Source organism: Dendrobates tinctorius, unplaced genomic scaffold (assembly GCF_039654945.1).
Source record: "Dendrobates tinctorius isolate UK_male_01 unplaced genomic scaffold, ASM3965494v1 ptg000145l, whole genome shotgun sequence".
NCBI classification, from domain to species: Eukaryota; Metazoa; Chordata; class Amphibia; order Anura; family Dendrobatidae; genus Dendrobates; species Dendrobates tinctorius.
Genome location: NW_027361812.1, coordinates 10234521 through 10247789, shown reverse-complemented (window position 1 = coordinate 10247789; position 13269 = coordinate 10234521). Strand labels below are relative to the sequence as shown.

Below are 13269 nucleotides of genomic sequence, written 5' to 3'. Positions count from 1 at the left end.
ATTCCATTGCTTCTCATGCTTCCATGTGCAAATGAGAATAGAGATGATCCCTCTACACTGCGACATCCCTTCAGATATTTGTAAACAGCTATTAAGTCTCCTCTTAGCCTTCCTTTTGGCAAGTTAAACATTCCCAAATCCTTTAACTGTTCCTCGTAGGACATACTTTACAGTTCGCTCCCCATCCAGGTAGCTCTTCTCTGAACTTTCCCTAGTTTTTCAATGTCTTTTTTAAAATGTGGAGCCCAGAACTGGACACAGTATTCCAGATGAGGCCTGACCAAAGAGGGGTAGAGGGGCATAATTACTTCACATGATGTAGACTCTATGCTTTTCGTAATATATCCTTGAACTGTGCTTGCCTTTTTTGCTGCTGCATCACACTGTTGACTCATGTGCAGTCTGTAATCTATTAGAATACCCAAATCTTTTTCACATGTGCTGTTGCTTAGTTCTATTCCTCCCATTCTGTTTTTCTTGCCCAGATGAAAAATCTTTTGTTTCTCCCTGAAAAATACCATTCTATTAGTCACTGTCCATTGTTCAAGCTTATCTAGATCCTTCTAAATCTTTTCTCTGTCTTCTCTAGTGTTAACTATCCCTCTCAGATTTACATCATCTGCACATTTGATCAGTTTAACTTCAATTCGCTGATCTAGATAATTTATAAAAGTGTTCAACATCACTGGGGGCCAGGACAGAGCCTTGTGGTACCTCACTTGAAACAATCTTCCAATTGGATGCGCAACCATTTATTACCACTCTTTGAGAACGATCACTGAGCTAATCCACTTAAAAGTAGCCTTGTCAATCCCATACTTGATATTTTTATAAATAAAGATAGTATGAGATACTTTATCAAATGCTTTGCTAACGTCGAGATATACAGTACTATATCTACCGCATTTCCCTGATCCACCCAGTCAGTGGTTTCATCATAGAAGGAAACTAGATTAGTCTGGCATGACTTGTTTGCTACAAACACATGCAGGCTCTGGTTAATTACTGTATTCTTATCCAAGTACTTAGATAAATACTGTTTAATTTGTTCAAACACTTTTCCTTCTATAGAAGTAAGGCTCACTGGACTGTAATTTCCTGTCTCTGTCTTCCTTCCTTTTCTGAAGGTAGGGACAACTTTCTGGGACCTCCTGTTTTTCAGGATTTTTCAAAGATTCTGGCTAGTGGTTCTGCAATTTTGTCTGCTAACTCTTTCAGTACCCTAGGATGAAATTCATCTGGACCAGGACATTTAAATTAGCCAGGTTTACCCTCACCATCTGTTTATAGATAGCGTGAATTATTTTATTACTTCGATGGCACTGTGAAGATCAGTTGATGTTACCATTGCTTTCTTAGAGAACACATATGCAAAACAGGAATTTCAAAGTTCGGCCTTCTCAACATCATTTTTGACCACTTCACCCTTTTCATCTTGTAAAAATCCTATAGCGTCTTTGACTCTTCTTTTGCTTCTAACATACACCAAAAATACTTTTCTACTGCTTATGTTCTCCCTTGCAAGCCTCACTTCATTACTGGCTTGCCCTGCTTTCCCTGCAAACAGCATTATATTCTTCTTTAGATATGCTATTTCCCATCCCATATTGCTCTAGATTAAAGCTCTCCTGATGAGTGTAGCAAGGCGTCCCTTTCTACCATCAACGTCAATTGTGGGTCTCTTTTTACCATCAGTGTGTTATCCATGGGTCCATTTTTACCATCAGTGCGTGAGTGTGTCCTTTTTACCATCAGTGTGTCATCCGTGTGTCTGTTTTTACCATCAGTGTGTCATCCGTGTGTCCATTTTTATCATCGGTGTGTCATTCGTGTGTCCGTTTTTACCATCAGTGTGACATCCATGGGTCCATTTTTACCATCAGTGTGACATCTGTGTCCATTTTTACCATCAGTGTGACATCCGTGTGTCCGTTTTTAGCATCAGTGTGTCATTCGTGGGTCCATTTTTACCATCAGTGTCCATTTTTACCATCAGTGTGACATCCGTGTGTCCGTTTTTAGCATCAGTGTGTCATCCGTGGGTCCATTTTTACCATCAGTGTGACATCTGTGTTTGTTTTTACCATCGGTGTGACATCCGTGTGTCCGTTTTTATCATCAGTGTGTCATTCGCGTGTCCGTTTTTACCATCAGTGTGTCATCCGTGCGTCCGTTTTTACCATCAATGTGTCATACGTTAGTCTGTTTTATCATCAGTGTGTCATCCGTGTGTCTGTTTTTACCATCAGTGTCTCATTTGTGCATCCTTTTCTACCATCAGTGTGTCATCCGTGAGTCTGTTTTATCATCAGTGTGTCATCCGTGTGTCCGTTTTTACCATCAGTGTGTCATTTGTGCATCCTTTTTTACCATCAGTGTGTCATCCGTGAGTTTGTTTTTATCATCAGTGTGTCATCCGTGTGTCCGTTTTTACCATCAGTGTGTCATTCGTGTGTCCGTTTTTACCATCAGTGTGTCTTTCGTGTGTCCATTTTTATGTGTGCCATCCCTGTGTCCATTTTTACCATCAGTGTGACATCTGTGTCCGCTTTTACCATCAGTGTGTCATCCGTGTGTCCGTTTTTACCATCAGTGTGACATCTGTGTCCGCTTTTACCATCAGTGTGCCATCCCTGTGTCCATTTTTACCATCAGTGTCATCCGTGTGTCCGTTTTTACCATCATTGTGTCATCCGTGTGTCTGATTTTACCATCTGTGTGTCAAGGTTAAGTACGGAGCATACACATACTGATGATATACATGTTTTTTACAGACCCATAGCCTTGTATTGATCCTTGCCATCAGTGATACCGGGAAAAAAACGGCCATGTGAACAGCACTATAGATTACCCTGGGTACATGTTGTGTCTGTGAGACATACTGAGAGAACACTGACGTGTCAATGATGCGTAACATTGCAGTTAATAGTAGAATACTGCCACGGCCCATGTGGAAAGTGCCCACGTGCAGGGGACTATCGGCTACCATAGGGTCAGTGTGCTGTCCGTCCTGTTAATCTGAATGAGCCCTCCGTTGGAGCTGGTATAGTACATTACAAAGTGCTGAGATAGAGAAATAAAACTCACTAAATTCCTGAGGTGTAGACGAGCTGCATGGACTGGTAGATCTTCAGGAAAGGACAAAATCCTGAGAGAGAGAAGAAATGACACAATATGAGTGGGATGAAGATTTACAGAAGCCCTGGCATCTTCTTATTTTATGTGGCCTGGACAGGAATGTGCCGGACTGATACAGCAAAATAAAGGCATTACTATGACACAAGTGAAATAACACGGGTAGATTTCTGCAGATGGTAGACACATGGGAAACTATTGGCTGCAGGAATACGTTCTAAAAGAAAAAGGGGTCACACAAGGGCGGCTCTGCTAGCAAAATGGCTAAGATGGCTAAGGGTCATGTACGAGGAGCTCTTCACTGACCGGTGATGTTTTAAAGTAAAAGGGTTTGTCCAGGACTTGTGTTCATGAAATAGTGCCACTCGTGACTTTGGGTTGTGCCTGGTATTGCAGCCCTATTTCAAGTGAATACAATGGACACTGCAATGGTGCGCTTCCTGCAAAAGGTAAAGAACACAAGCAATTCCAATCTTTCCTACAGCCTCTTAGACATTAGATTTTTCTTCCTCTTTTTGGATTTTACAAGCCTGTAGGATATGGATGGTGTCAAAAGGACTACTTGGAAGGACCAATTTAATATTTTAACAGGATCTGCCAACAGTCAAGTCTATGGGAAAAACCTAACTACCCTTGAGGTCTCCAGTTGGGTGACCCAAGTACCAAGTGAGATGTATTTTTACCAATGTAATTTATGGAATCAGAAATATCTGGCAGCTGCTTTCACTACTTCTTAGAAATAACATGCCTAGGAAAAATGGCCTGATAGCGATATGGGGAGGATATTGTAGCTAATATAACTAAATAATTTAATAGTCGTGGAATAAGGTTGGTTCCATGTTCAGACCCTGCCATAAATAACAAAAAAAAATTCACATAAATAAAGAGTGAAAATGAAGGCAAAAGGCAAATCAACTCGCAACTATGAAATTAAACCAGGAGCGACCGCTACGCTGCATGCTAGAGTAACGCTGAGCAGATGTCTGACACATGCGTGAAGATGATGGTATGCACAGACCACAAGGGAAGTGGAGTGACTCAGTTCTGGAAACCTGCGCTCTCATCTATACTGTATGGAAAGAGGCATCAGCTGCGCAGGTTCTGATTACATTTGGCACGGTCATATTCATTTAGGGTTTTATTTTTCCAAACTAATTTTGGAGGTTAAAAAATGTTAAATTCCACATGGCAACGAGCAGTGGGAGTCTAGGTCTGGCACGGCATGCAATAGCCAAGGTGGAGTTTTTATTACATTCGCTGGTAACTATGGATCTGGGAAGCAGATGTCGAGGGAAGCCAGGATTTATAAGACACATATGTGCTTAGGACAAATGTATAATGAGCACCATGTAAGCTGAAATTAATAGTGGAACGATCACAGAGAGATTCTGCGCTTCAAGAAAACATGAAGCAACCTCCCTGAGCAATCTAATAGATACACAACAGGAATAAACAAAGTCAGTGCCAAGGAAATATGCCGCCAACCAACACTGACATGTTAGACGTAAAGTGCTGTTATGGGGCAAGTCATCCATTCCACGTGACATGTGGCAGATCCACAGGACATACTGTAGAGTGAATGTGGGAACCATCGCTACACTGTGATGTGTTGATATGAACACTTACCGCCATCATTCTGAAGTGCCGGGATAACCGGTAGAAGCACACACTGCAACGATAACATGTCACTGCTGATCTTTATATTGCCTGACAATAATCCTCCAAAATAATTGATATACCTGTACAAAAGAAAAAAACAGAGGTGGGTGATAACAATATAAGGCAGTGGAGCTTATAAAGCATTTCGGCCACTTCCTATTTAGTCTAATATTCATATGTACAGTTTTTTTGAGCATTTTTCCCATTTTTCCAGGTTTTGTTAAACACCTGGAGGGAACAAAAAGTGCATGTCCCTTCTTTGATGTAGATTCCGCTTGCCACTCGCTCTGAAGGTTGTGCACATGATGACTCTTACATATGGGCTAATCCAATGACTATTCCAAGAGGGAGACTCTTCAGGAAACATTGCTTTTTTTTGTCCTAAAACGCCTTTTTTGTGTCTTTTTGGTTATTTCCTTAGTGCATGCTTCTTTTTTGACTGCCGATGTTTTTTTTTTTTAGTGTTTTCCATCATTTTTGAGTTGTATTTTCCAGCTTTTTTTTTTTTTTTACTCCATTGAACAGTGAAGAAACCAATAGTGATTTTCTAAGCGAAACGCTGGGAAAACATTCAAAAATACATCTAGGTATCTATCGAGCCTTCCCATTAACTTGTATAGAGCGCCTACCAAGAGCAAAACACCTGAACAATGGAAATGTACGTTCATTCTTTTGAGCGTCCTCTGAGAGCTTTTTCACGCGAGTTTTGGAGCGGACCTGCCTGAAAAAGAAGCCACGTATACATACTGTAAGAGGTTTAAAAAAAACCCTTTGGGAGAAAAAAAAGGACTATTAAAAACCCTTCTAAAACATTTCATGAAAATAAATACTCAGAAACTTCACAAAAATGAAGCATTTCATGAAGATTTTGCGGCTTGAAATACTTATCTTTCAACGCCTCAAGAAAACCCCATCTGCACATAGCCTAAGCTATTCAGCATAGTACCATGCAATCAGAAAGCTTCAAACACTATTATAATATATAGACAAATATATGAATAACAGAAGTGCCCGAAAAACTAGTATTGTCCAGTCAGCAAAGAAAAAAAAACAGCATCCAGAACAGGTTGCAGACAAATCCTTAAAGCCAGTGGTGTCACTTGAAAATTCATATGGTGAAATGCAAAATCTCCAACAGGGCCCCCAACTATCACAGGTCTTTAATAATAATAGTCTCTTTCTATGGGGCAAATTGACGTTTGGGGCCCCTCTATTCTCCAGGGTCCTGGTGCAATTGAAGCTTATAGTTATGCCCATGTTTAAACCACCTGGGAGTATTTTACTAAAACAATCAATTTTAATTATTTTTTATATCAAATTTTGTGCCATTTAATGTGGCAATAAATAACATCTATTAGGCCACATACAAGAATTAAATAAATACCTGTACTTGTACTTGGGGAAATTTATGTGACAAAAACAAGTAGGAAATCATTTGCAGGATTAAAGACAATCCAGGGTTATTTCATGATGACTATTAAAAAAGATTCCCATATTTACACCAAATTTCAACATATAAAAGGACACAAACGAAAAAGCAAAAAAGATACAAGCCAGACAACCCTATAAACCGTAATAAGAGATTCCAAGATGAGTCCTCAAACTAATAAGCAAGTGACAAATTGAGGACTCTGACATCAGTCCACTTACATAGTGAACATACATACTGAAATGAGAGGGTCTATCGATGACATTTTTTCCATGTGGTGTAACAGATTGAGGACTTTACCAGCTTCTTGAGAAAACACTTAGTACAGCAATGTACAAACATGAGATTTCTAAAGATTTAAATGATTTCCCGTAGTAAAAATAGTTACATCGGTTTGGACTGGATAATATCTCACCAATCCTCACCAGTACAGCATTTCTTCATGTATGGTTGTATGAAGCGCCACGCTTTTCTATGGGCTATACCTGGTATTGTAGCTCAGGTTCGTTAACTTGAAGCGTACCTCCACTTTCACATGAAAGCGTTTATAGTGAAGAACTCTATAGTTTAATCATTTTTCTAAATCACACTATTACATGTTTTTGCTGATAACCTGCAGCACGGACCAGCCGTAGTCTGTGCTTCGGGCTCCATTAAACTAATCTGCTCCCTTAAACTAATCTAAGGCAACTGTCTTCAGCGCGGAAGCGAGCCTCACAGGATTTTACAGTGCTCGCTCCCACACAGGAGGTGGTAGCTAAGAAGGATGAGTAGAATGCTGCCTAGTTTAGTGCATCCCGCAGTAGAGACATTGGGCGGTCCGCGCTGTGGTTTATCATCAAAAATGTGAAGTGGATTGATGATAGAAAAATTATTATACTGCACACTCCTGCACTGTAATTGTTTTCTTGCGAATGTCAAGGTACGTTTTTAAAGGGGTTGTCTCAACTTTACATTGGGATAGGTAATATCTTGCTCAGGGCCGGCCCGAACGTATAGGCGAACTAGGCAGCCGCCTAGGGCGCCGACCCAAAGGGGGCGCCAGAGAAAAAAATAGAAAAAATTATAAAAAATCTTTTCAAAAGGCAAAAAGTTTTAGGGATGGAAAGAAAAGTGTACATATTTAAGGGCAAATATGACGCAAGAGAGGTTGGTTGAGTTGGCAACAATTTTGATAGAATCTGAAGTTGCTAAACAAATTAATCTCGGTAACTTAGTGTCATCCTTTTAAAAAAAAAGGCAAGGAAACAAAAATTTTAATTTCCTATGGTCGTTTTTGTTTTGTGTTATTGATTACTTTGTATATATTTGTCCTATACAACTTCTCAGAAGATTAAAGAGTTAGGAGAGAGTTAATTAATCATTGTTGTTGTGGTTTATTTTGCTCCTAAATTTATATCCCAAGTTTTCATCTACTGCCAAGAATAGTAGGGGTGCAACAAAATAGTTTCGCCTAGGGCGCCGTAATCTCTCGGGCCGGCCCTGATCTTGCTGCACTGGCTGCCCATCCGATACAGAATTCAATATAAACTTATCACTCTCACACACAAAGCCCTTCACGGTTCAGCACCAACCCTACATCTCCTCCCTTGACTAAGCCTAGCACCCTACCCGTGCCATCCGTTCCGCTAATGACTTAAAACTATAATCCCCAATAATCCGAACTTCACATTCAAGTCTCCAAGACTTTTCACGAGCTGCGTCAGTACTTTGGAATGCGCTACCCAGGACAGTTCAATTAATTCCCAATACCCACAGTATTAAGCGTGACCTAAAAACTTTAGCCTGGCCTATAGCCACACCTCACTTATGTAACTATTCACATTTTGCTTATACATTTTCTTCAAAATCATGACCCCTGTAGCATCTGATCACAACTTCCATGCACTTAATAGCCCTCTGTTTCTGTACACACACTGGCTGGTGATCAGTTCATGCAGCATTACATGAACACCCAAGCACATTTTACCATCAACCTTTCATGTCCCACCTATTTCTTTGAGGATTGTAAGCTTGTGAGCAGGACCCCCCTCGCTCCTCTTGGTATCTGAGTTATGGTTATTCTGTAATGTCTTTATTGTCTGTACAAGTCCCCTCTAAATTATAAAGTGCTGCGGAATATGTTGAAACTATAAAAATAAAAATCATCATCATCATCATTGTAATACCTTACTGATTGTTAGGGACTCTTCTGGCAGTCCCATGGACAAGGGATGGTTCCATGGCGGGCATTCACAGCCACTGATCTATTTAAATGGGACAAAATAGAGCCGTTTATCTTGGTTTGGTGGTGGGGCCAACGGTGGTAGGTATCACCTGTCCCGTGAATTGATAACTTACTAAGTTGCAAGACCCTCTTTAATGGGACTGAATTGTGAGTGTAGACACAGTCCTTAGGGGAGCGTGTCACTGTATTTTTCTAATCCCTTTACGTGTGCATAAAATATGGTAATATAGGTGGTAACTTAAGGTTATGTGGGTCTCACCAGCTCATGAGGTTTAGTAGACATCTGCCTCTGACTATTGGAATACACTGAAGGACATGAAGGCGTAATAGTTCCACTATGATATGGAAAAAATTGATTTTTTTTTGACCATGTGGGGAATCAATTTGCTTTTTCTTTCTACTTCGCCTCTCAGGGAACTGCCAGCAGATTTAATTAATATTACGCCATTGGACTTTACTAGAAATTTCCTTGTCATTCCTGTAAGGAAACAAGACTTTACTTTGTCAATCTGTACAGCAGGAAACCAGTTCAGAAAAAAGTATTCTGCTGCTTCTGATAACAGGACACGGGGCAAGTGAATATTTCTCTTTTAGAACAGGAAAAGGTCCTGATTTCCCAACAGCACGGTAGGAAAACAATACTGAAGTGTTCTGGCATTGTATATGTGAGCCATGAGTAATGCTACGGTTCTCGGGTTCACTGGCGTTACCGGTTTTTCTGCACTGACCTGCGCTGGGACGGATGAAGCGATGAAGAGACCTTATCTTCACAGAACTTTCTCATGGCCAAAGTGCTGAGTGCCTGATCCACACTGCAAAAGGAAACAACGCGTGTGACTGACGGCGGAGGGAAGAAGGGAGAGATAGGAGGAAGCACGAAAACGGGAAACAATTCTGCAAAATCATGGAAATACAATATGTTACTTTAAAGAGTAAAACAACCCATGAGATTATGAAATGATTCGGTTACTTGGCATCTGGCGTTTTTTGCTGACGCTATGTACGACCTATATCTTGGCGGCTGGCAACACTTTTCTGAAATTCTATAGCTGGAGGACTCCAGTTGCCAATCACTGGTTTACATCATGCAACAGATCGTAGATATAGAGTGACTCGCGGCATCTCCAGTAATTCTACCATGTGCGTATAGGCTTTCCCATGATACAGAATGGATTGCAAGGGGTTCTCCACCTATAAACCCTTTAAGGCCCGGATTACGTGCTATGACACTGCATAGGCCCAACGTGCAACATGATTATCACGTGTATGACGATGTGCAGCATATCATCCCTTAATAATAATGATTAGAGTCTGACAATAGGAGGTCATTCATTCCTGTACTGATGACCCCAAAAGACTTTTTATCATTTCAGACTCATTTAATTTACAATGGCAACAATCATAATCCACTGAAAACAGTCAACACTTGAAATAATCGCTGGCCGTGATAAAAGGAATGAAAATAATGCTTAGATCTCATTCACATGTCTGACTATTTTCATTAGAGTTTGAGTGTAGAACTGTTTTGTAGAAACAAAACTCATTGGGTTTGGAAGAGACAGAATGCTGAGTTGCATCCAACGATCACCATACCTACTGTGAAGCATGTGGGTGGCAACATCATGCTTTGGGGCAGTTTCTCTGCAAAGGGACCAGGATGACTGATCCGTGTACACAAAAGAATGAATGGGGCCATGTATCGAGAGATTTTGAGTGCAAACCTCCATCCATTCATTAGAGTGTAGTCCAAGTGTGATACGGTTTTCTCGTACGTGGAGAAATAAAAACAAAAAAAAATGTCTCCACCTTTTCCATTCTGTCAGTCAATGAAAATCAGACTGCACTCGGATGTCATCTTAGTGCAGTCCGATTTTTTTTAAAGACCCCTTGACATGCATTGCTGATTTTGATTGGAGCCTTGGGTCAAAATCAGACAGGTCTCCCCCGAAATCTCCCCAATACTATGTCTTCTCTCGGTCTATGAAAAACCAAGGACAGGCGAATGTACTATAACAAGTACATTGGTGAGTGAATATGTCCAAAATCCACATATACAGTTACTTTCATTTAGCTAAAGGTGCTCTTGTTGGAAATGCAAACACTTTTCATTGTAGATATTGCTAGTGTTCCTTCCAAATAATATCATAGCAAATCCTTCAGTCCCTCAATAATATCATTTGCAAGTACCATAATATGTATTTTTTTTAATTTGGCCTAAATGCCACTGTTCTCCTGAACCTGGTATTGTTCCTTTTTTTGATCCTGTTCCTCTCCATTCCTGAGATATATCCCCATCTTACTTGTAAATAAATCTACAATAGTCTAGTAAGGCAAAGGGGCGTGTTGCTTAAGAAGACACCCACAGAGAGGAGTTGATGACCACGCCCACTTGGACATATATATATATATATATATATATATATATATACACACATTAGATTTATAAACAGGAAAGAAGAGGCCCATATCTCAGGAATAGAAAGGAGCAGGAACAAAAGAAATACAACACCAGATTCAAAAGAATAGCGCCATTTAGAATAGGTAAAAACAATACATAATTGAGGCAAGTACCAGGTCTTCTTTAAATCCTACAAAAAATATTTCCTCTTTTCTATAATTTATGACCATAACAAAGTATTATATTAAATAAAGAAATATAATAGAGTTAATAAAAAACTAAAATATCCATGTGAGCAATCAAAAGTATCCTTAGGATAGACCACCAATGTGTCATTGGTGTGAGTTTCAGCTGTGAGACCACCACTGATTGTCAGCATTACTGATCGGAACGGGCACAAGAGTATCTGACCTGATTCCCCTAGGCAAGCATTGGCGGTGGCACTGCAGCTCAGCCCAATAAAGGGAACCTGCCCCATAATTCATGTGCAGCATAAATCAGAGACGAGCAGCTGAATTATAAACACATACATATTACTCTGAAACTCTGCAACATAAAAAAAAGACACAATTGTAACTGCAGCCAGGGACAACGTGTCTAGTCCAAGAGGTATGTTCCTGACAGCCACAGACCGGCCACTCACCTAGGTCTCTACATGGTGGGGGTATACCACTTGAACTGGTCACGTTGTTACCAGCGACTAAGTTTCAACTATGTACCTCTCTAAAATGCTGCACCACACCTGAGTAAAACGTACATGCTTATAAGACAGAAGATGGTGGTCTCCGATACATCAAGCAGCCATAGGACAGGTTCCCTTGATGCAATCATTAAGGGTGTGTGCACATGCTGCGGATTTTTCCGTGCGGATTTGTCAAAAAGTTTATCTGCGGTTTAGCCTGCGGTTTGACACCTGCCATGGAGCAGGTGCCAAACCGCAGCGGAATCCGCACAAAGAATTGACATGCTGCGAATTTGAAACCGCAGCAAATCCGCACAGAATAATCAGCACTGTCTGCACAGCAGTTTTCATTTTTCATTGATTTTAATGGTACTGTACACCGCAGCAGAAACTGCTGCGGACCCGCAGGGCCAAAACCGCTGCGGATCCGTAGCAGAATCCGCAGCGTGTGCACACACCCTAATGTTCTGACAAGACTGCAGAAAAGGGCTGAACCTTCACTTTTGGTTTTACGTGGTAACCCTAAAGATAGGCCACCAGTGTAGAGTCCCAGAAAATCTCTTACACAGGTGCTTCTCACAAAATTAGAATATCATCAAAAAGTAAATTTATTTCAGTTCTTCAATACATAAAGTGAAACACATATATTATATAGAGTCATTACACACAGAATGATCTATTTCACGTGTTTATTTCTGTTAATGTTGATTATGACTTACAGCCAATGAAAACCCAAAAGTCATTATCTCAGTAAAATTAGAATAATTAACAAAAAACACCTGCAAAGGCTTCCTAAGCGTTAACAAAGGTCCCTTAGTCTGTTTCAGTAGACTCCACAATCATGGGGAAGACTGCTGACTTGACAGATGTCCAGAAGGCAGTCACTGACACACTCCACAAGGAGGGTTAAGGGGGTTTTACACATAGCGATATCGCTAGCAATATCGCTAAAACATCACTGGTTTTGTGACGTTATAGCAATATTGCTAGCGATATCGCTAGCGATATCGCTATGTGTGATACTTACCTCTGACCGGCTCCCCCGCTGTCCATCGCTGATCGCGCGAGATCGGGCGGCTCCATTTCTCGTCGTCAGCTTCCTGCTGGGCTTCCTGCTGTGTGAGACGAGCGACGCGTGGAGGCGGGCGGGAGGATGTCAGGATCGCTGTGTGTGAAAGGCGAGTATCGTGCGCTGCGTCGCTGCTGCATCGCTGTGAGATCTTTCTGTGTGAAAGCTCACTAGCGATCATTTAGCGATGCACCAGCGATCCTGACCGGGTCGGATCGCTGGTCGGATCGCTGGTGCATCGCTAAATGTAAAAGGGCCTAAAGTCACAAAAGGCCATTGCTAAAGAAGCTGGCTGACACAGAGTGCTGTATCCAAGCATATTAATGGAAAGTTGAGTGGAAGGAAACAGTGTGATAGAAAAAGGTGCACAAGCAACCGGGATAACCGCAGCCTTGAAAAGATTGTTAAGAAACGGTGATTCAAAATTTGTGGGAGATTCAGAAGGAATGGACTGCTGCTAGAGTCATTGCTTCAAGAGCCACCACACACAGACGTATCCAGGACATGGGCTACAAGTGTCGCATTCCTTGTGTTAAGCCACTCATGACCATTAGACAACGCCAGAAGCGTCTTACCTGGGCCAAGGAGAAAAAGAACTGGACTGTTGCTCGATGGTCCAAGGTGCTGTTTTCAGACAAAAGTAAATTTTGCATTTCATTTGAAAATCCAG

General features: G+C 41.0%; 1 protein-coding gene across 1 annotated transcript in view; it reads right to left on the bottom strand.

Annotated features, from left to right (window-relative positions):
- Positions 1-13269, bottom strand: part of TNS2 (tensin 2) — a 256747-nt gene that overhangs the window by 74018 nt on the left and 169460 nt on the right. The window contains exons 11-13 of the mRNA XM_073546168.1: positions 9179-9262; positions 4762-4874; positions 3088-3148 (exon numbers count right to left, since the gene is read on the bottom strand). Of these exons, the coding sequence (XP_073402269.1) occupies positions 3088-3148; positions 4762-4874; positions 9179-9262 (258 nt within the window). The remainder of the gene's footprint in view (positions 1-3087; positions 3149-4761; positions 4875-9178; positions 9263-13269) is intronic.